Source organism: Chiloscyllium punctatum, chromosome 1, assembly GCF_047496795.1.
Source record: "Chiloscyllium punctatum isolate Juve2018m chromosome 1, sChiPun1.3, whole genome shotgun sequence".
NCBI classification, from domain to species: Eukaryota; Metazoa; Chordata; class Chondrichthyes; order Orectolobiformes; family Hemiscylliidae; genus Chiloscyllium; species Chiloscyllium punctatum.
Window position 1 is genome coordinate 50,104,134 of NC_092739.1, and position 24,891 is coordinate 50,129,024.

Sequence of the window (24,891 nt, forward strand, 5' to 3'; positions counted from 1 at the left end):
CATTTAATTATACTCCCAACCATCATGCAAGCTGATATAGTGGATGGGTTACTTTCCTCAGACACCATTCTGTCCCTTCTAAAACCACTGTAATTACAACCTCCTCAACAAAACAATGCATGATCAATCTAACTACTGAGCCATCTCTCTAATTTCATTGAACACAGCCTCTCAGTTTCACAGTCATCTCTCTAAAAATCTGACTTCTACACAGTTATCACTGGTCAAAGGCAGCAATGATGTCTACTGTGCCTGTGACAGTGAGGTGTTATCATAACTGAAACATCTCAAACTTCCAATGATATTTGATTTTGTCAACCAAAGTCATAACCCATCATCACTTTGACAGACTCCATGCCGACTAAGTAGATCTCCAGCACTGGTCTTTCTTTGCACTTCCAAATTGGCATGCTAAGTCTGCGGTGATTCATTCTCAAGACTCTCCTCTTGTTCATCTACATGCTGCCCCTCAGTATTATTCAAAAAGTATGAAGTCCACTTCCAGGTCCATGCTGATGACATCCAACTTTACTTTTCCACCAACTCTCTCAAACCAGCAGTTTCATGTTGTCAAATAGTCTATGCAATAACAAGGAGTCACAACCTGTTCAACTTGCCAAAAACTAAAGCCACCATCATTGCCAATCACCTTTAACACTGCTTTCTTACATGTTCAGTTTTGTCAAACTGTGCTTTGAAACAATGTATTTTATCCATTACCAAACTGGCTCATTTTCTTTACTGCAGCATTGCCATCAATGAAATAGGTATTTAGAATTTTGTCATCTCTAGACTCAATTACTCTAATCTGTTCTTTGATGATCTCTCATAGTTGATTCTACAACATTGTTTTGATTTATTTGTGGATAGGAGTATTTCTAGAACGCTTGAATGAATTGCCCATCCCCGGTGTTTGAGAAGGTGCAGTGGACTGTCTTACTGAATGACTCAGTCAATTCATAGAACAGTTTGGAGCTAACTACAATGATATAGGCTGGACTCACATATAAACCAGACTATGTAAAGGTGACAGATTTATTTCTCGCAAGACATTAATGAATCAGTTTACAATATTGCAATGGCTTAATGTTCAACACAATTCATACGAGGTTTTTATTATAGATTTTCTTTAATTAACTGAATTCAATTCATTAATTGCCATGGTGAGATTTGAACTAACTTCTTCAGATTATTACTCCAGAGTTTTGGATTACTTGTCCAGTAACAACTTTATATGGTACCATATTTACGGGCTTTTCCAAATGTATCTACTATTATCCCATACTGTGTATCAGCCTGCCCAAAACTTAGTCATGACTGAAACACTTAGGTCAGAAATCCCAGTCTCTACTGCAGTTATGGCAAACAAAAACCCAAGAGGAAATTTTTCAACTACTATTTCCAGTAGCAATTATGACTTTAAAACATGGAAGTGCAAAAGTATTTCAACTTTCTATATAAATGTGTAATAACTACTTTAACTTACCAAAACTGCTAGTGGAAGTGGTATAAAGCCCATTCTTCTGGAAACTGTATCACTATAATCTGTATATGCCTGTAAAGAAAATTGTTCAATGTTCACCATCAAATAGACCTTAACAAAATAATAAAGTGAACAAGTAATGAAGTCAGCTAACTGGTGAATTGGTGAAAATTCCCTAATATTTAGGTGCAGCAACCATTCTAAAGAAATGCATTATCTCAATAGAATAAATAACATAATCAATCTAACCACAAAGGTAACTGAATTATGCATTATTTTATGATAGCTTGATCCACACGAAGAGGTGACAATAAGTTATAGTTTAGCAAGAGAACCAAATAATTGGACAACAAAGCTGAAGCTAAAAAGGTCCACTGATAGGAGGGAAGAAATAGCTTAGTATTCCTTGAAGCATAAACTGCTTAATTTAAACAATAAGCAATAAATCTACAATGCATATCAGCATTTATTGCCTGTTTAACAGGATGCATCTAGAGTTTGCACAACTTGCCAGAATTAAGCACATGGGAAAGTAGACTACTAATTTTTAACCTCAAAAATAAACTTTAATGATACTGACTTTTATAGATATTCTCAAAAGTGAAGTAATAGTTGCTGCCCTAATGGACACCACTTTGAACTCACAGGAAATTCCATACAGTTCAGTGTACTTAGCAATTGTTGATGTTTAGCTTGTTTTTCTTTTCACTGGTGCATTGCTGGCTGTGTCATTATTTATTGCCCAATCGTACTTGCCCTTGAGAAGGCAATGGCATGCTGCCTTGTTAAACTGCTGTAATCCATTTGATGTAGGTACACCCTTAATGCCATGAGAGAGTGTGTTTCAGGATTTGACCCAATGACACTGAAGGAATAGAGATTTCTGTCAAAGTCTGAATGGTGAATGACTTGGAGCAGATTTTGTTGCACCTACAAGTGCTATCCTTTGGCAGCCATTAGGCACATAACAGAGGCAAATAAGAATTCTACTTTCATTTATGCTAACCAACTTTTGGGAATGTACTTGATTCTTTCATGCAGAGATTACTGAGATTGGGAACTTAAATCTGTAAAGATACACCACTATTTTGTTGCATTATACATTTGTACTCCTATCTCAATGGTATTCCCAAAATGCCTGTTCCTTTCTTTTATAAAAATTTCATGAGCCCAAGTTTACCATACTTGATATGTCACTTAGGTGGAAATAATCTTTTGTCAACTTATTAACGAGGCCAAGTTCAAAGGAATATTTCTGAATTTTTTTAGTCACACCTGACAAATGCTGTTTTAAAACAACTTCCAATTAAATACTGAGGGGCTATGGAATATACCACTGGAGTTAGTGATTCCAGCAGACACCATAGAATACAGATTGCAAAGACCTTTTAATCATTGAGAAGAAATGTTGCTTTGGGCCCCTATTTGGAAAGTCTCCAACTCCGCAGCACCCCAATGTCTCCCAATGTTTTGTATAAATTTAATTGATTCTTCATCTTTGTACTTTATGTTTTTATAAAAGCTAAAATGCCCACTGGCTTCTTTTATGATCCATTTGTAATAGCATTTTCAAAGTACAGGTATTTGGATTTCTAGTTCCTAGAGTTTTTATAAATGTCAATATTTTCATTTTATTTTCCATAACAACATCAAAATGTACTGATAACTTTGGTGATCTAGGAAAGCACTTGAATCCTGGATGAACTTTCGAACGCTTTCTCAATTTTAATCGAACTTTATCTTGTTTAACTGAACAAAATTATTTTAATTTTTTTTGCACTTTTTGTAGTTCTAAGTTTTACCTCATTTGATTAATGGTTTGTAGTGGACATTAGAAAATACATTATTGCTATTTCCATTTCTTAACTGTTAGGCTGTACAGGTTTGTGTACATTACTTGGAACTAAATACATGAGTATTGCCGGAGGGTCATCTTTGAAAGTTATTATAGCTGAAGCTGCTCTGAGGGAAGAGTAAAGAAGGGACATATAAATGGTTGCAGCTGACCCATCTGGTTGTAGGATTTTTTAAAAATGCTTGCTTGTGCACATGAGGAATTTACATGCAACATTTGAAGTAGATTTTTGATCTTCCACACAGTGGACTGGTGTGGGCAAGGTTTCCTCATTATTTCATATTAGATCTGAATCACCGCACAAAGTTACAGGCTAGAATCACATGGCAATATTGCTCAGTGAATGTTTCACTGGATCTTTCCACACAAACACAAACCAACTAAAAGGTGGAGAAAGAACTCCAGAAATTTGCTCTGAACCCAGTCTGGCTGTTCTTAATGTAACTCCTCAGCCTGAAAATTACAGGATTAGATAATATGTTTCACAATTTATTCTTTTTAAAAATCAGCAAATAACATTGTACTTCCATTGTGCTTTTTATTGTTTTTAAAACAGCTTAAATCAGCCTGATATGTAGGATTTCATAATGTGAAATGAGCAAAACTGGTTCTTGAAACACAATTCCCAATATAAGTTGTTCCTTTAAATTTTCATTTTGGAGAAAAATGGCAAATATGAATTGGATAAAATATTTTAATAAAATAACAGACAAGAAATTGTATTCTTATACTTACATTTTTTTGGCGGCTACTGACCAAGTCATATGCAAGACTAGCTCTATATTCACTGTATACCTATGTATAGGAAAAAGCAGAGCTACATTAGCAGGGTGCCAACAATATGCATACTTAAAATCTGGCATTCTCTTTTTGTTTTAAGCAGATACTGTGCTCTATGCATATTTAAAATTGCTGTCCGAAAGTTGAGAGACAGAAGAGAGAACTGAAGGAGAGTTCTACTAGACTTAAAGTGTTAATTGTTTGCCCCTGCACAGATGCTGACAGGTCTGCTAAGTTTCACCATCATTCTATGTTTGTTGCCCCTCCTTGAGCCAGGTCTGTTACTGCCAGAACATCACACTTGCACATGGTAGTCTGCACCAATGTCTCCATGCATTTATATACATGCACAGTAACCCTGATTTAAAATTAATTTCTTTCTCCCTTAATCCCATTTAACCTATTAACTTGCAATTATCTAAGCCAATACCAGTTGCATCTTGAAGCATTTTGTAAATCCTCATCTTCTCCGTTGGGCCGAATGGACCACCACCTCTAGCTGTTCAGCCACCCTGTTGAATGATGTCCTGCAACTACCTATTACAATATGACATCAGGGAGGCAACATAACATTCTGGAGTCGCATCTATGATCACCACACAGAATAGGTGTGGTGCAAAGGGATGGCAAGAGAAGGGAGAGATATTGCTTCAGGAACGAAAAAGGGAGGGAGAGGTGTTGCTTCAGGAGGTGTCAGAGAAGGTAGGCTCAAGGAGAGGGATCGGTGAGTCAGTTTAATAGTTTTCCATGTTTTTAATCTGTAAGCTTGATGGTTATCTAGGCAAGTGTGGTGGTGGAAAAGCACAGCAAGTCAGGCAGCATCCGAAGAGCAGGAAAATCAACATTTTGGGCAAAAGGGGTTTTGCCCGAAATGTCAATTTTCCTGCTCCTCGGATGCTGCCTGACCTGCTGTGCTTTTCCTGCACCACACTCTTGACTCTAATCTCTAGCATCTGCAGTACTCACTTTCATCAAGTTATCTAGGAAAAGTTATTGCTAGTCAGAATCCCCCACATTTTCTGACTTTAGACTCATTTAGGGGGTTCCAGATGCCAGGTTAGTGTCCACTCGAAAATTCAACTTTCTGGACAACTCCCACAGAATCAGCAGGAATTAGCAATGCACACAGTCCCAACGCCCAGCTCCAGTCTACGCTGCTCCAACCACTCCCTGGCCAATATATTAGTATTGAAATGCTTTGGGACACTGAATGAACTTAAACAATACGATATCATTGCAAATTCTATTATTTATAATAATAATTACCTACATACTCACATCAGCTGTAATGTCATTAAACTTTGTAATAAAAGCATGTTTAACTACATCCACAGCTATTTCGGATGCTATTACCATGCAAACATCTGGAAACAACACCCAGAGATGATCTGAAAATGAGAAATAAAATCTGAGAGTTACTGAAATAATTCTCCAGCTTCAGTATAATTAATATTGTATTTATATAAAAAAACAAACTCCTACCAAATTTTATCCATTCAAAAATACTCTGTTACTTTTGAGGATATTTTAGGCTACAGGAGTTCCTGTTGTTTTGCTTACCATTTCATCTCTCCATGTTTCACCTTCACTCTTAATTCTAGGGAGTTAGAAGAGCAAAAGATCTGTCTATCTTCAAAACTAAATAAATTACTTTCTTGTATTGTTTATTGATAGATCCTTGAATACAGTATAGTTCTCATCAGTAACGATTACTTTCAAAACTCAAACATACAGTCACAGACAACTTCCAAGCAGTCAGTGTGCAGTGCACTTTACCGTTGTCAAAAAAGCATTTCAGCATAATTAATTAGAGCTTCAAGTAAAGGTATTTAAAGATCTTTGTAAATCAATAAAACTTGATATATCTGTGGTGCGTCATTCCTTAATTTGCTTAATTTAGCAAACTTTCACACAGATAAAGAAAAGAAAAATAAGGGGGAAAATAAAGCATTCTTTAAGAAGACATTCCTACAGTGCATTCGAGTGATTACATGTTGAATATACTTCACTGACTGTAAGAATTGGAAATCTTCTGAAAGGATCTTTAGAAATTCAAGTTATTTATGTTTTGTGTGACTATGTAATAGGAGTTCAATGCATGCAAGTAAAAATTGTTTTCCAAGTGAAACACAGCAAATAAAATTTGACTTTTCCCTGGTTTTCAGTAAATACAGTTACCACAGAAACACTAAATCCTGTGATCTGCTCCAATACCATAGTGACAGCATTTAAGATTCCAGAAAGCTTATAGGTCTGTTTGGAGTTTGTGAAGAATCATTTTCAAAACTTAAATATCCAATTACTCCATAGACAGTAGGCAGTTGGGGTATATAAACGTTGGTGATACACTGCACTAAAAGTTTAAGACATTAGGGATTCAACGAGGATTTCCAATGGCTGGAAATCCAATAACATTATTTCATTCTCCATGAACTTTGGGATAACATCAATAATCATCTTTTAGAACACACTTATGGCTCAGGTTTGAAACCTGTCTTGAGGCTTCCTGATGTGCTAAAAGAATATTTATAAAATAAATCTAAACACAGATATTTAAGGAAAGCTAAGTGAATTGTGAATGCACCGTGTGGCAACCTTATGGAGAATAATAATTGCCTATTCCGTCACCAAGTGGTCACATGGAAGAGGCCTTATTGTTCCAATCAGTTTGGAAACTGTCAACTTACACATTATCATAACAATACAAAGCAATAATTTCATTGTCAGATGAAAATAAGTTAACTCCACAGAAGTTATAATAATGTTAGCTAAGGTTCAATTGGCAGCAGTCTTTCCTTGAATCAGAAGGTTGAGGGCTCAAGTCACACTTGAAATGTTAAACTTTATGCTCCAGTGGAATATTGCACAAGGACACTTACAAATGCCATCTTTCAGATGAGATATTAAACTATCTTTCCCTGACTTTCCTCTCAGTTAGTTATAAACAAATTTGCAACACAATCTTGAAAAGTGGCAGGGAATTTACCAATGGTGGCCTGGTCAAAATTAATTCCTCAATAAATATTACAGATTATTTGGGCAATATTTTACTGCTTGTGGGAGCTAAACCTGTGCAAAATGACTGCCCCATTTTCTAAAATTTAACAGTGAATATTCTTGCAAAGTATTTCATTGGCAGTAAAGCACTGCAGTATCAGCTGTGGTTGTGAAAGTTACTACCATAAATACAAGTCTTGCTTTCTTACTCATGGCATTTAACGATTAATTCAAACATGAATTAATCTGGAGCTCATACCAACACAAATGTACTTTAATCTTTCGTGGCAATTCTGGACAAATTACTGTTTTATTGTACAATTATATGTCAAATAAATCTGTTCAACTGAAATTCACTTTTAGACCCAAACCATGCAAGATACGTAGATATAGTTACATACTACATGACATACTAAGACAATAAAACTTAATGAACTAGAGAAATAAATTACAAATGCATATTAAAATTAATGTAAGAAATGTTGGATATGAAGGAAGTGGACAACTTAAATTAATGGGGCGAATTTCTATAGTGACTCTCCTGGTCATTTTGAGAAACTTGAAAAGAAGAGCGACAGAAAAAAAATAACATGGTTTCTGCAGCTCCTCAGTAGTCACAAGAGTGGATGAGGTGAACTCCTACATGATCAAATCCCCAGAAATCCTGAATTTCTCTCACAATATATGTGACAGTAAATTTGCTCTGTTCAACTTCAATTTAGTTTATTTAAGTAAGCCAAAATGCTATTGAAAATTGATTCACTTTAAATGAAAAATACTGAAAATAAACTAAGCAATTCAAATCACAACTAAACTACGGCTGAATATCATTAGATGGAAGCACATATTATTCTGCAAATCAGAATAGATCTGAGAAAACTGAAATTAACTGCAAGGAATTTATACCTGGGTTCCACGAAAACTGTTCCATGTTCCTCAAACAAACAATCAGCAGAAGGACATAGTTGTTAAACCTCTCTCTGATATCTGCAAAAGATTTTTTTCTTACATTATATGACAAAGCAAAAGACACCTAGAAATGATTCTATATAACTTGCATGATATAATAATTGTATCTTTTTGTCATGATGTTCTAAGCACTCATTTTTTAAAAATAGCAAATAACAATTCATAGCATCTCCAACAAAAAAAATCACATGGAGTACAGAAACTTTTGAAAAAATAACTGTAGAGATGTTGTACAAGTTATCCCATATATTATCATCATTTTATTTTCTACTGCACCAATGCCTTTAAAAGTCTAAATGACTGACATGGTTTGAAGCACTATAAGAACAAACTGCATTTTTAATAAATGCTAGCCTTAAAAGTACATGAAAGTCTAGTCCAAATCAGACTACATACAACTGACAGCAACAGAAATTTGAGAGTTCACTGCAAACAACTAGAAAGTTATACACCTACCATAGCATTTCTGATAGAGCTTAAAATGAAAATGCTTTGGTAATTAAGAGACAATATACCTTTTTGCAAATCTGATATTTACCGCAGATGATTAGATAAAACATATAGGTCTCCAAATGATGTTTGCACACTGCTCATGAGAACTACGCAATGCCCTAATTTCAACTGCATGTTGCTTGCCTTTTGCAGCATTTCCTTAGCAGAAATATTTGTTTTACCCAACCAGACACTGTATCATACGAAGCTATGATAAAACTGTTGTGACTTCATCAACCTCAATTCACTCTATCATTACGAAACCTATTCTGTACTCATCACCCAATATCAACTTATAGTTAAAAGCAAATTACTGTGGATGCTGGAATCTGAAACCAAAAGAGAAAATGCTGGAAAATCTCAGCAGGTCTGGCAGCATCTGTAAGGAGAGAAAAAGAGCTGATGTCTCAAGTCTAACTGACCCTTTGTCAACACTTTGACAAAGGGTCAGTTAGACTCGAAATGCCAGCTTTTTCTCTCCTTACAGATACTGCCAGACCTGCTGATATTTTCCAACATTTTCTCTTTTGGTTTCAACTTATAGTTACCCCTTCCCTACCATTCTTCAATCAGTACTCGTATTCCATATCCCTATCCCTTCCTCTTCCACCATTACTCAATCCAAGATATCTTCTCTTCCCATCACCTGATCAAACTATTCCTTCACTCAATCTTACCCAAACTCCTCTGGGACTCTCAATTTCAACTGGCCATAAACTCATCATCTTTACTCCATTAGCCTAAATCTGCAAGACCAGTTCCTTTTCCCTTCAAACTCCTTTCAGATAAGCAAGTTAATTTTAATTCATTCAGGAGTTTCCCCATTTATAACAGATTAGGAAAAAGATTTTCTCTCAGAGGGTTGAGGGGTTTGCACATTCTTCCTGGAACAAATGGTGGAAGTAGACCCTTTGAATAGTTTTACAATAAAGGTAGAGAGATTCTTGTTATGCATGGTGTTGACAGGTTAGATGCACGTGGGTATGTAGATCTTAGGTTACAATCAGATCAGCTATGATCCTTTTCAATGGCACAGCAAACTTAGACTTCAGGTGCAGGAATAGAGTATGTTAATATGGTCACAACTAGCCCTTTATTGGTTTGGGCATTCTATTGATAAGGATAGAGATTTGGTTGAGAGTAGAAATAATGGGCAGATACTCAGATTAATGGAATGCAAATTAAAGAGTCAAGAATTTCAACAGCAAGGAAAAAGGTCTTCAGGCCAATGTGTCTACATTGATCATCAAGCGCCAATCTATTCTAATCCCATTTTCCAACATTTGGCTCATAGACTTGCATGCTATGGTGCTTTCAGGGGCTCATCTAAATACTAAAGTATAAGTTAGTTTGGCAGGGGTATGGAATACGAAATGAAGGTACATTAGGGATGTACACTGACAAGCACCTAGTCGATCTAGAAGGCAGTGTAAATACTGCCTAAAGAACAGGCAGCCTGGCAAGACTGGAAGGCTTATATGTTAATGCAAGGTGACTTGCGAGTAAGGCAGATGAGGTGAGAGTGCTGACTAACACATGGGATGTAATATACTTACTATAAGACCATAAGACCATAAGACATAGGAGTGGAAGTAAGGCTATTCGGCCCATCGAGTCCACTCCGCCATTCAATCATGGCTGATGCGCATTTCAGCTCCACTTGCCAGCATTCTCCCCGTAGCCCTTAATTCCTCTAGACAACAAGAACCTATCAATCTCGGCCTTGAAGACATTTAGCGTCCCGGCTTCCACTGCACTCCGTGGCAATGAATTCCACAGGCCCACCACTCTCTGGCTGAAGAAATGTCTCCGCATTTCCGTTCTGAAATGACCCCCTCTAATTCTAAGGCTGTGTCCACGGGTCCTAGTCTCCTCGCCTAACAGAAACAATTTTCTAGCATCCACCTTTTCAAAGCCATGTATTATTTTGTACGTCTCTATTAGATCTCCCCTTAATCTTCTAAACTCCAACGAATACAATCCCAGTATCCTCAGCCGTTCCTCATATGCTAGACCTGTCATTCCAGGGATCATCCGTGTGAATCTCCGCTGGACACGTTCCAGTGCCAGTATGTCCTTCCTGAGGTGTGGGGACCAAAACTGGACACAGTACTCCAAATGGGGCCTAACCATATCTCAGCGACATGGTTGAGGGGGGGGGGGACAGGACTGGCAGCTCAATATTTCTGTGCATAGTATCCTTAGGAGAGATGGATGGGAGGCTAGGGGCAGGGTGTGGGGGTGGGCGCCTGTGGTTAAAAGAGGGGGTGTTGCAATATTGATCAAGGAGTTAACTACTGTAGTAAGAGCAGATGATACCTTAGAAGGCTGTTCAAATGAGGCCATATGGTAGGACTTAAAACAAAGCAGGACAAAGATGTTGCTGTGGGTGTACTATAGATGGCCGGTCAGGAACGGATAAAAAGGCTGGTATGTTGGTAAATCTCAGAGCAGTGTTAGAACAATAGGATAATAATAACAAGAGATTTCAAGTCCCTAATATTAAGCCCACTCTTCAGAGACAAGAAGTGGGGATGCTCACTGATGACTGCACGGATGTTCAATACTAGTCACAACTCCTCAGATACTGAAGTGGTCCATGTTCAAATGCAACAAGATCTGAACAATATAAAGGCTTGAACTGACAAGTGACAAATAGCATTCGTGCCACACAAATGCGAGGCAATGACCATCTCCTGCAAGAGACAATCTAACTACATCCCTTGACATTCAATAGTGTTACTGTCACTGAATCGACATTCTTGGGGGTTACCATTGACCAGACTCTCAACTGGACTCTCCATGAACATAGTGGTTAAAAGAGCAAGTCAGAGACTAAGAATTCTGCAGTGAGTAACTCACTGCCTGATACCCCACAAACCTGTCCCTCATCATCTATAAGACACCAGTCCAGACTGGGATGGAACGTTCTCGAATTGCTTTGATTGGTATAGTTCCAAGATACTCAAGAAGCCCAAAACAAAGTAGCCTGATTGGCAACTGATCCACCACTTGGTGGTGTAGCAGAAAACATAAGGGACTGTCAAAGAATACAGGAGAATATACATAGACTGAACAGTCGGGCAGAAAAGTGTCAGATGGAGTTCAATCCAGACAAATGAGAGGTGATGCATTTAGGCAAGTCTAATTCTAGAGTGAATTATACAATGAACGGAAGACCCTTGGGAAAAGTTGATGGGGAAGAGAGATCTGGGAGTGCAGATCAACTGCACCCTGAAAGTTGCTGCACAGGTGGATAGGGTGGTCAAGGCGGCATATGGTATGCTTGCCTTCACTGGTTGAGGTACTGAGTATAAGGACTGGCAAGTCATGTTAAAATTGTACAAGACATTGGTTCGGCCACATTTAGAATACTGTGTACAGTTCTGGTCGCCACATTACCAAAAGAATGTGAACGGTTTGGAGAGGGTGCAGAGAAAGTTTACAAGGATGTTGCCTGGTATGGAAGATGCCAACTATTAAGAGAGGTTGAATAGGTTAGGTTTGTTTTCGTTAGAAAAAAGGAGATGGGGGGGCGGGGGGGGACCTGATTGAGGTTTACAAAATCATGAAGGGTATAGACAGGGTGGATGGAGATTAGCTTTTTCCCAGGGTGAAGGATTCAATAATGAGAGGTCACGCTTTCAAGGTGAGAAGTGAAAAGTTTAAGGGGGATACGCGCGGCAAGTACTTCACACAGAAGGTGGTGGGTGTCTGGAACGCATTGCCAGCAGAGGTGGTAGAAACAGGCACAGTAGATTAATTTAAGATGCGTCTGGACAGATGCATGAGCAGGTGGGCAGCAGAGGGGTACAGATGCTTAGGAACTGGGCAACATGTTTAGACATTAGATTTGGATCGGCTCAGGCTTGGAGGGCTGAAGGGCTTGTTCCTGGGCTGTAAATTTTCTTTGTTCTCACTAACGCCTAGTGGCAGCAGCACATACCACTAATAAGATGCACCACAGTGACTCATCACTGTGCTTTCAACACATGTTCTATCCAAATGAGAGAGTACCACTGATCCCACCACCTAAGAGGACATGGGCAACAATGCATGGGAATAACATTAACAGCAAGATCCCCTCCAAATTACACACAGCCCTGCCTTGGAACTATGTTACAAATCTTTCACTGGAAAATAAAAAATTGGAACTCACTTCCTTACATAACTATGGATAAACTTACTCAGTAATAGACTTTAGTGGTTTAATAAGGTGGCTCACAATCACTTGCTCAAGAGCAATTAGGAATGGGCAATAAATGCTGACATTGCCAACTATGCCCACATTACATAAACAAACAAAAGATGTGTTAAAATTGCAGGTTAGAGCTTTTCAGTATTATTGGTACTCAGAGCATCAAGTATTAAAAACATTGGGAGAGAATTATGACTGTGGAATGTCCTCAGATATTGAATAGGACTCCAGGTTTGATAACAAGAAATATTTTATAAGATAAAGGCTTCTTTTAGCAGTAAACTGGAAAAGCTGATATTACTCAAAATAAAAACGGTTTTCAGTTTAACATACGAATATCAAAGCTTATGGAACTTTAGTAGTAATTATAACAGAGAAAAGTTGCTTTCCAGGTGACTGGAAACTGGTCTTAAGTTGGCTTAGCTCCTTTAAAGTGTTAAGAGCACTGACCCAATTTACAGTTTGGCCTTGTTGATACTGGATTAGTTTTTTTGTAGGGCAATAGGTTTCCAAAACAGATTAGCTTCAGGTGAAGAACACAGCAGAGTGGAGGTAGGAAATTATGGATTAGACAGAAGAGACTAACATCGTAAAAATATCAAGATGAAGTAGAGATGACTAAGTCAGAAGTATATGTTCAAAGGTTGATTTTCTTTTCCCATTTATTAGTTTTTTTTCTTGTTCTTTCATCACACATGGATACCACCAGCAAGTCCACCATTTCCCTGAACTGAATGGCTGACTAGGCCATTGCAGATAGCAGTACTGAGCCAATAACAATGTTGTGAGTCGCGATTGCTGGATGTTGATTTGGACAAGATTAAGAGGTAAGACATGAGGGAAACAATCAATGGCTCTGTCTGATTAACACTTTTATAAGGCTGACAACAGAACGTTTTTCTCAAAACAAATTTATGATTGGGTGTTTCTCTCCTCACCTTTTCCATACTTGACATTGTTATTTTATACTGAAAATGCATTGCTGGAAAAGCGCAGCAGGTCAGGCAGCATCCAAGGAGCAGGAGAATCGATGTTTCGGGCAGGAGCCCTTCTTTAGGATTCCTGAAGAAGGGCTCATACCCGAAACATCGATTCTCCTGCTCCTTGGATGCTGCCTGACCTGCTGTGCTTTTCCAGCAACACATTTTCAGCTCTGATCTCCAGCATCTGCAGTCCTCACTTTCTCCATTGTTATTTTATAACTCATTAGCTCTGAATATGTGTGAGGGGCATGGGTAAGCAAACCTACCTTTCAGAAGGTTTTGAATCTAAATTTAATGATTTGGGTGCTGGCAGGTGGGACTAGATTGGGTTGGGATATCTGGTCGACATGGACGGGTTGGACCAAAGGGTCTGTTTCCCTGCAGGTGGCAGGGAGAAGAACAATATGAGATATCTATCCTTGCAACAGAACTAGCCAAGTTGGGAGTGTTTTTAAGGCCAGGAGCTCTCAGTCTGACTTCACAGAAATCCACACTTTTTTTCTTAGCTATGCCAATCCTCAATTCCACTGCTATTCAAATTTCTGTCACTTCAGCAGTTGTGTTTTCCCTCTCCCCTCTGGGCCATTTCACAAATCCCAGAAGTCTCCATCAATCTTAGCCTAGGTCATCCAGCAACTATGCTACCAATTCAGGTCCCAGATTCTGGGTATTCTTTTATGCTGCCTTCTTCTCTTCATAGAACGGTTCATAGAAATTAAGAGGAGTAGGCCATTTAGCCTTTTAAGTGTGCTTTGCAAATTTATATGATCATGGCTGATGTCTGCTCTAAGATGCACATGCAAAGCAGCTCCAAGCCTTTTCTTGTGCATCACCGATCACTACGCACAAAGTCCAGTTACAAAGTCACTGCCAAGCATGGATCACACAGGCCCACTCAGCCAGTATGAAATTAGGGGAAAGGTTTATCATGATTGATCTGATCAGGGCCTCAATTCCAATGTGTTTACATGTAAAAATGTAGTTAATTTACTAAGAAAATACCAAGTGAACACCAACACATTTTTAAAAATTCCTTCACAGGATATAGGTCTTGCTGATAAGGCTAGCATTTATTGTCCACCCCTAATTTCCCACTTAACAGTCAACCATATTGCTATGGGTTTGAATTCACATTTTAGTCCAGACCAGGTATGCATGACAAGTCCCTTCCCCAATGAACCAAATGGATTATTTCAACAACTGACAACAGTTACAGTTACCAGCAGGCTAGTTTTTTTTAATTCCGATTTTCATTGAATTAAAATTTCACCATCTTCTTTGTGGGGTCACTAGTACAGTAATATTATCACCACACCGCCACCTCCCAATATGAAAATATCAAACAGTTCAGTATACTCTATTTTTAAGTAGATTTTAGCAATTTTAAATCAGGTTACTCACAGGTAAAGAACTGTATACTTAATAATGAAAACGTTTCAGAATAAAATTGCAAAGGGTCACTATTCTTAGATTCTTAAATATATTTTTAATGGAAAGGGTTAAAAAAAAAGACAATTATCTTCTGTTAGGCTGCCCAACCAGGCTGGTGCATTTAGGATTTAAATTTGTGATTATGTAAATTACTCTTCCCATAAACTGGAAGTTTTAACTAACAGCTTCATTTCAAGTGCATTTTGGCTGCAACTTGCCCATTGCCCCAAAACAAAAACTAGAACTTGTCATCATATTGCACTTTTAACATACAAGATGTCAAAAACAAAATTTTATCCCCCGATTTGAATCAAACTTGAAAAAATAGTTCCAAGTTTATGAAATGAATGGTCCTTTTTTTTCTCCAACTGAGCTAAATATTGGCTTACACAATTGTACATACCACTGTTGGACATCTGGAACAGATTGTTCTTCTCAAACTTCTTGAAAACACTTCCTTTTATTTCTACAAACTATTTAAGAAAAACATTTAAAATCAGTCCGAGCATATTAAACAGCAAAATACATCCTCAGTAGAGTCATAGATATGTACAGTCACGGAAACAGACCCTTCGGTCCAACCCGTCCATACCAACCAGATATCTCAACCCAATCTAGTCCCACTTGCCAGCACCCTGTCCATGTCCCTTCAAACCCTTCCTATTCATATACCCATCCAAATGCCTTTTATATGTTGCAATTGTACCAGCCTCCACCACTTCCTCTGGCAGCTCATTCCATACACCTACCACCCTCTGCGTGAAAAAGTTGCTCCCTAGGTCTCTTTTATATCTTTTCCCTCTCACCCTAAAACCTATGCCCTCTAGTTCTGGACTCCCCCACCCCAGGGAAAAGACTTTGTCTATTTATCATATCCACGCCCCTCATGATTTTGTAAAGCTCTATAATGTCACCCCTCAGCCTCCGACCCTCCAGGAAAAACAGCCCCAGTCTGTTCATCCTCTCCCTGTATAGTTCAAATCCTCCAAACTTGGCAACGTCCTTGTAAACCTTTTCTGAACCCTGTCAAGTTTCACAACATCTTTCCGATAGAAAGGATACCAGAATTGCATGCAATATTCCAACAGTGGCCTAACCAATGTCCTGTACAGCCACAACATGCCCTCCCAACTCCTGTACTCAATACTCTGACCAACAAAGGAAAGCAATATGAAAGGACTGCTTTTTTTTTTAAAATGAGAATACAATTTCTGGAACAATTTTGCCTTTTGAACTTTGTATGACTGCTTGTCAGAGATAATCAAAATTTCTGATTTTGTAAATTAGTGACATACTTGTTGAAAAGCTGCCACTTGCTGTGCAGTTAGAAGTTAGATCTTAGCTAGGGCTATATTTGAAGCAAAACATAACTTGTCAGGTTTCTCATTTGTTGGAATGTTCAAATTGCACTAACATATTGATTTCAAAAATTCCAAAATGTGGGAGGACAAGTGGGCAGGGTCATGATGTAATGGAAAAAGTGGCTGGAAGAGTGGGCAGGGAGAAACATGTAGGAGGTGGGGCAGAAAGAAGAGGAGGGAGCTATGTTGCCCTTATTACATTTAAAAACTACAGTACATACTTCTGTTTCCAAACCAAGGTGCTCAAAATTATGAATAATTTTAATAGAGTAAATAAGACAAACAGTTTCCAGAGGCAAAATAATCAAGGGAGGTGATGGCCTAGAGGTAATATTGCTGGACTGTTAATCCAGAGACCCAGTTAATGTTCTGGGGACTTGGGTTTGAATCCCACCATGGTCAATGGCGGAATTCGAATCCACTAAAAATCTGGAATTAAGAGTCTAATGATGACCACAAATTGCCAATTGTAGGAAAAACACTTCTGGTTCATTAATGCCCTTTAGGAAAGGAAACTGCCATCTTTTACTTGGTCAAGCCTCCATGTGACTCCACACCCACTTTTCATATCCCTCTATGCAATTAGGGATGGGCAACAAACGCTGGTCTAGCCAGCAACACCTCATTCCATGAACTACTAAAAAAAAAAGTTACCAGAGAGTACAGACTTAAGTTGGAAAGCAAAAGAATCAATGGTGACATCAGGAAACATTCATCTTTTCTACACAGTGAATTGCTATGATCCTGAAATCACTGCATGAAAAGGATTATGGTAGTAATATGCAAATATGAGCTGAATAAATACTTGAAGGGCAAAAATTACAGGTTTGTGAGAACAGATCAGGCCATTGACATCAATTGGATAGCTCTTCCCAAGAGCTGGCACGAATACAATAGAGCGAATGGTCACCTTCTGTTTTGAGTCATTCTAAAATTTTAAAATACTGGTTTTTAATGAGGTGAAATTTTCAAATATATGCACTTCAGCTATCCTTAGAATTCGCACGTGCATAAAATATGATTTTTTTTAAAATCTGAAAATCAGATCAAGTACTATACTGCAAGTAAAGCTGAAGGAAATCACGCTTGAAATATTTTGGGCACAAAAATACTCACATTGTTTGACATCATGATGGTAAGTAATGACTTGTTATGGGAGTTGAAAGCAACATTCAAAGTTGTTGCTTGTACCATGACCAGAATTGTATGAAGGACTGGAATAAAATTGTTAAGGTTTGAGCAAAAAAAAGGGAAACAGAAGCACAGAAAATTTATAGTACAGAAATATAACTATTAAAATTGCTTATTACTCTTGTAATTACCTATTATTGTTAATATTACAATATACAAAATAAACTTGTTACCATGTTAAAGTATATGCACATAAAAGAAACAGCACAAAGACACCTTTTAGTACCACCAACTAGAGAATATCATAGACTTTGCCTTTTTTTTTATGCATCATTTAACCATTATTTGCTGGAGTAGAGTAGATAAGACTTTCTTTTGCTGAATTATAATGTTATTTTGGATAAGTTATTGGAAGCATAAGCTGATAATTTTGCAATAAAGGAAACATGACACATGGGATCCAAATGAGCAGGTAAAATATGTCTGTATTTCTTGAATCAATTTGACTGAAAGATCATAAAGGTAATGATGGAGAATACATTGTAAATAAGAAAATTAGAGTGGATAAATACAAATGAAAACTAGTACAGAAAGAAAAATAAAGGAAAGATTTGACTAAGATTAAAAGCAGCAGAAAACAAAATTAAATATTGATGCCAGGGACCTACAGACCAGTGAGCCTGACATCAATGGTGGACAATTTGTTGGAGGGAATCCTGAGGGACAGGATTTACATGTATTTGGAAGGACAAAATCAGATCAGGGATAATCAACATGGCTTTATGTGTGGGAACTCGTGTCTCACTAACTTGATTGAATTTTTTGAAGAAGCACCAAGGAGGACTGGTGAGGGCAGAACAGTGGACGTGATCTATATGGAGTCGAGAGTGTGGTGCTGGAAAAGCACAGCAGGTCAGGCAGCATCCGAGGAACAGGAAACTCGACGTTTCGGGCAAAAGCCATTCATCAGGAATGAGGGTGGGAGTCTCAGGGGTGGAGAGATAAATGGGAGGGGGGGTGGGGGTGGAAGAAGATAGCTGAGAGTGCAAAAAGTGGATGGAGGTGGGGGTAGTGGTGATAGGTCAGAGGGGAAGTTGGAGCAGATAGGTGAGAAGCAAGATGGACAGGTAGGAAAGGTAATGAGGACAGTGCTGAGCTGGAAGGTTGGAACTGCGATAAGGTGGGGTTGGGGAAATGAGGAAACTGGTGAAATCCACATAGATGCCATGGGGTTGAAGGGTCCTAAGGCGGAAGTTGAGGCGTTCTTCGTCCAGGTGTTGGGTGGTGAGGGAGTGGCGGTGGAGGCAGCACAGGACCTGCATGTCCTCGGCGGAGTGGGAGGGAAATTGAAGTGTTCTGCCACGGGGCAGTGGGGTTGGTGCAGGTGTCCTGGAGATGTTCTCTATATGGACTTCAGTAAGGCATTTGACAAGGTTAGCAAAGTTAGACCACATGGAATACAGGGAGAACTAGCCATTTGGATATAGAACTGACTTGAAGGTAGAAGACAGACTGGAGGCCTGTGACCAGCGGTGTTCCACAAGAATCGGTTCTGAGTTCACTGCTTTTCATCATTTTTAAAAATGATTTGAATGTGGACATAGGAGGCATGCCTTGCATGTTTGCAGATGACACCAAAATTGACAGTGGACAGTGAAGGTGGTTACCTCAGAGTACAACGGGATCTTGATCGGATGGGTCAATAGGCTGAGGAGTGGCAGATGGTGTTTAATTTAGGTAAATGGAAGTGCTGCATTTTGGAAAGGCAAATCAAAGCAGAATTTATACACTTAATGGTAAGATCCTGGGTAGCGTTGCTGAACAAAGAGACTTTGGAGTGCAGATTCATAGTTCCTTAAGATTGGAGTGCAGGTAGATAGGGGAGTAAAGGTGGCATTTGGTATGCTTGCCATTATTTGTGAATGCATTGATTATAAGAGTTGGAGCTGTATAGGACATTTAATTAGTCTATGTTTGGAATACTGCATGCAATACTGGTCTCCTGCCATAGGAAGGATGTTATGAAATTTGAAAGGGTTCAGAAAAGATTTATAAGAATGCTGTCAGGATTGGAGGGTTTGAGCTATTAGGAAAGGCTGAATAGGCTGGGGCTATTTTACCTGGAGCATCAGAGGCTGAGGGGTGACCTTATAAAAGTTTATAAAATCATGAGGGGCATGGATAGGGTAAATATACAAGATCTGTTTTTGAGGTTGGGGGAGTTCAAAACTAGAGGGGACACAGGTTCAAGGTGAGAGGGGAAAGATTTAAAAGGGGCCTACGGGGCAACATTTGACTCAGAAAAGTTAATAGTTGAGTAGATTGAGTTAGGCAATAAGTACTGGCTTTGTTAGCAATGCTCACATCCCATGAAAAAGAATCAAAAAGATTTCAGTGCCAGAGAGGTTGCTTGGCAGAGATTAAGCCATACAGCATTTCTGAACATACACAAACTAAAGGAACGAGCCAACTTTCCATGTCGAGTTTATTTCATAGCTACAGCACAAATATAGCAAATGAATGTCAGTTATTACGTTTTGATAGTGAACCAGTCAAGATGATTTCATTTTTCTGCAACTAATGTGGAACAGCACATCTTTGACAGTGCACCAGAGCATCTCTAATGGGCAGAATAGTCTGTTTTTGCTCCTGTTTCATATAATGAGTAACAAACTTTTGCTTTTGCTGTTTAGCAATACATTTACCCTTGCTTGCAATTGCTGTAGCACTTGTGCAGAAACAACAAGGAGCACCATTAGCCTCCAATGATTTTGACAGCAAATGATGGTCCAGTATAATTTTGCATCTGCTACTGCATCTTGTTAGCACACGTTTTGATAACTAAGATTATACTTCAAAACTATTCAGCAATGCTTACATTTAAGGAGAGAAAGCAATAAGTAACTTAATTAATGCTACAAAAGAGATGTTTAGGAAACAAAGGACAGATAACAACGTTCAACTTTCAATAAATTGTGCACAACTATGTATAAATAATATGCTAAACTTAAATTTTTAATTAACAAGCAGAATTGATTAAAACAGTTAATAAACCTAGTAGCTTTAATAAGGTGATTCTCAAAGGATACAGACATAAAGCACAGCCATTAAGAAATGAGGTATCACCCCAATATGAGCTCGTTTCTTCTTTTTAGTTTCTGTGGCTGTCCAATACAGTGCATCCAAAATATCTTGTCCAAAGGAAGAAAACAGGCGATCTGCTACCTATGAAAAAAATCAGCCATTGTTAATAGTAATGGAACAGTCTCTACAGCCATCAGACCCAGTAAAAATAAAATCAATATGACAGATGAATCACAAAACTTTAGTGCGTAGGTACAGCAAGTGATAAAATACAGAAAATACTGTCACTTAAGAAAAATGGAATTTTACAAGTAAGGATATTTTGCTATAGCTATACAGGGTATTGCAACTCACATTTGGAGTACTGTACACAGTTTTGTTTTGTTTAAAAAAGATCAAATTGCATTTGAAGCAATGCAGGGAAGGGTCAGCAGACTAATTTCTTGGATGGAGGGTTGGTGTTATGAACAAGAGTTGAATCAGTTGGGCTTATATCCGTTGAAGCTTGGGGGAAAAAAAACAAGAGATGATCTTACTGAAAGAAATAAAGATCCTGAGGAGACTTGACAGAGTTGATGTTCAGAGGGTGTTTCCCCTTCTGACAAAAGGATAGGAAAATGTTTAAAAATAAGGGATGTCCCATTTAAGATAGATGAGGAGATTTTCTTTTCAAGGTCATTATGCTGTGGAGTTCACTCCACCAGAAAGCAATGAAGACAGAGTCAGCAAATGTGTTTCAGAACAAGTTAAATAGGTTCTTGACTAACAAGGGAGAGTAAAGTTTTAGGTGCTAGCAAGCAAGTAGAAGACACAATCAGATCAGCCATGAGCTTATCAAAGGGCAGGGAAGGCTCAATGGTCAAGTCCAACTCTTGTTCTTGTTGTGAAGTTGGGTAGAGTAATTGTAGATTGGGATGTGGAAAGTTAGAATTTGGTGTTTCTAAAATTGTAAAATGCTTTGGAGAAGAAAGCATTGTGTGATCCCTTTAAAAGATGGCACTTTGTCAGTGCTTAGAGATTTAAAATGGATATCTGTGATCAGCAGCTTGAAAGTTTGCAAGTACACAGAGAGCACCCAAATTGAAACATCTGTATCAAAAGGCTGTACACAGTTAGCAGGCCAAGCAGCAGTTTTTACCAAGACAAGAGTCTTTTGAATTTAGCTAATTTGAACCAGGTACTTAGATACCAAAAACCTATTAAATTTAAATCTAATGGTTTTGACAACATAGGACAAATCCTACTGTAAGAAATATTGACATGTCATCAAGGGTATAAAAGAAGGGTGCAGTTGGACAAAGAACCCAGAGCAAACTGCAATCTGCCAGAGCTAACAGCCCTCAGATCTCGAGAGAGAATTGCTGGCTCTCGCAGCTTCATTCACGTCTTGGAGAAAGCACCATCCAAATATTAATGGTACCAATGATGGAGAAGGCATTCCTGATGGAAGAATTGACAGAGAAGGCACAGAACACTCCAGAAGACATGTAACCTGGCTGTTATTTCAAGAGACTAAATTCTTTTTTTTGAATATATGAATGGGACTGGTATTTATTGGGACAACATACTATTAAAATCTTGCTTTATTCAGGATTAGTTAGTAGTTAGACAGAAGTTATTCAGTATGTTAATAGTTCAATTAAATTTGTTCACTAGAGGTTTACAAAATAATGAGGAGCATGGATAGGATAAAAAGACAAAGTCTTTTCCCTGGGGTCGGGAGTCCAGAACTAGAGGGCATAGGTTTAGGGTGAGAGGGGTAAGATATAAAAGAGACCTAAGGGGCAACATCTTCACACAGAGGGTGGTACGTGTATGGAATGAGCTGCCATGTGGTGGAGGCTGGTACAAATTGCAGCATTTAAGAGGCATTTGGATGGGTATATGAATAGGAAGGATTTGGAGGGATATGGGCCAGATGGTGGCAGGTGGGACTAGATTGCGTTGGGATATCTGGTTGGCATAGACAGGTTGGACCAAAGGGTCTGTTTCCATGCTGTACATCTCTATGACACGGTTAGTGTTAGATAAATTGTTACTTGTTAATTTTAAAGTTAGTGTCAGGGATTTATTTTGTTCAACCTCTAGGAGGTTGCTGAAAAGCAGGTTACATTACTTTTCACACTCATTTTATAGATTATAGGGCAAGGTGCTCCTCATTGAACATTTCGGTTTTAGTTTTCGGGGTGGAGGGGTCAACCTCCGCTTTACAACACTCTCAACTTTTATGTTCCTACCTTATACTAAATATTTGTCACAGAATTAACACTTCGCATGAACACTAATAAAAAGAAGATATTGAACTGGATACTAATTCAGAGACATAGGTCAAGTTAAATGCTTGAAAAATAAACAGCAGGCCTAGAGTGGGCAAAGGGAAAACAAGACAGATGAAGGCACAGCCTCGATACATGCTGGTTAAAAAAAAGCGTTAATTTTCAACAAAAATTAATTTTTTTACAAAAAGAAAATGACTGACAATAAATAGAGGGAGAGTACCCAAGATGATGTGGAGGAGTCAGTGCACTGTTTTAGATTTAGATTTATTGTCATATGTACATAAAAATACAATGAAAAGCATTTTTTGCATGCAAAACACAGGCTGTTTCTTTTCCAGTACCATCTTTAAACATTGAATATATTGCAAGATTTTACTGCATTAGAATCTATCTTTCCCTCTTTTGCTACCTTCAAACCTTGCCTGGTTTGAGGGGTGGTGTGGTGCTGGTAGTGGGACCTGCAGCCAGAGCTAGCGACACTATCACAGTGCCATAAGTAGTCTATTAATCTAAGATTACATGTCTTCTAGTCAACCTAATGTTCAGAGATGTTAGTACACATGTCTGGAGCAGGTAGGTTTTGAATCCGGCCATCTGACTTCGATCTAAGGATGCTACCATTACATCACAAGAGCCCTAATTAATGTCACCGACCAGCAGTTAATTGGAGTTTCGTTTGTGTGTATTTCTCATGTTAATGATACAAGGTTAAATCGGTCAAATTCAGTCAATTGATTACAGAAGATATGATCAGCACTGAACAGAAACCATTAGTTGACCATTTCGTCAGCAACAGCAATTATCTGAATACATTTCATATTCAAGTTAATTTAGCATTCAAGTGGAAGAACATATTGTAATTGATTTGCCAGTTTTGTTCAGGATGGGGGGGGAAAAACAGGTTTGCTTGGAAACTCAGATGTAACTTCACCTTGGGAAAGGCAGCACAGAAAAAAATACCTGGACTGTCTGATTGCACACAAGGCCAGGGAGGTGAAAGGGACAGGGAGCTAGGGCAGGTGAGAAATCAAAATCTAAAATAGATAAATTGATGAAAAGGGACAGATTTTCTCTGAACACACTATTTGCCTTTCTGCACGAAAAGCAAACAGAACTGGAATATTTACTAAAGGCAAAAGGTATAATGAAGTTTTATTTCACTGAATGATTTAGCTATGGTTATTTGATCAGATTAAACAGAGACAAGTCCATGGAACTGCACAATTGTAAAGAGTTAGGGATCAAAGATATGGGGAGAGAAAAAAAAGTACTGAGTTGGATGATTAACTATGATCATATTGAATGACAGAGCAGGCTCAAAGGGCTGAATGCCCTTTTCTTACACCAATTTCCTGTTCCCATGAATTTCAATAATAGTCTCATTCCATAGAGCAGTGCGCAAATCTTTTTACTATGAAACCGACAGGAGACAATGGAGTTATTCTAAAAGACAGGATAAACTGTTACTTAGAAAGGCTCAGATTAATCAAGGATAGTCAGCATGGATTTGATAAGAAAAGACTGTTTGACTCTGACTTTTTTTTGAGGCAGTAACAAGGATGGTTGTTGAGGGCATGCAATTAATGAAGCATATATGAACTTTAGTAAGACTTTTGGTCCCAAATGGCAGACTGATATTTTTTAAAAAGCCCATGGAATTTACAGGAATGGAGCAAATTGGATACAAACCTGGTTCAGTGGCAGGAAACAGTAATTACTAATGGCTATTTTTGCAACAGGAAGGCTGTTTCCAGTGGAGTTCTGTATGGTTCTATACAAGGTCTCTTGCTTGTTCTGATATATATTGATGGTTTGGATGTAAATGTAGGAGGTACAATCAAGAACGTT

The 24,891-nt window shown here is 38.3% G+C and overlaps 1 protein-coding gene across 3 annotated transcripts in view; it reads right to left on the reverse strand.

The window, feature by feature from the left end:
- The window catches only part of tapt1b (transmembrane anterior posterior transformation 1b), a 115,890-nt gene that overhangs the window by 32,801 nt on the left and 58,198 nt on the right, over positions 1-24,891 (reverse strand). For all 3 annotated transcript variants that reach the window (XM_072557815.1, XM_072557632.1, XM_072557726.1), the window contains exons 5-11: positions 20,770-20,905; positions 17,666-17,763; positions 15,592-15,661; positions 8,022-8,102; positions 5,397-5,506; positions 4,074-4,133; positions 1,487-1,555 (exon numbers count right to left, since the gene is read on the reverse strand). In XM_072557815.1, the coding sequence (XP_072413916.1) occupies positions 1,487-1,555; positions 4,074-4,133; positions 5,397-5,506; positions 8,022-8,102; positions 15,592-15,661; positions 17,666-17,763; positions 20,770-20,905 (624 nt within the window). The remainder of the gene's footprint in view (positions 1-1,486; positions 1,556-4,073; positions 4,134-5,396; positions 5,507-8,021; positions 8,103-15,591; positions 15,662-17,665; positions 17,764-20,769; positions 20,906-24,891) is intronic.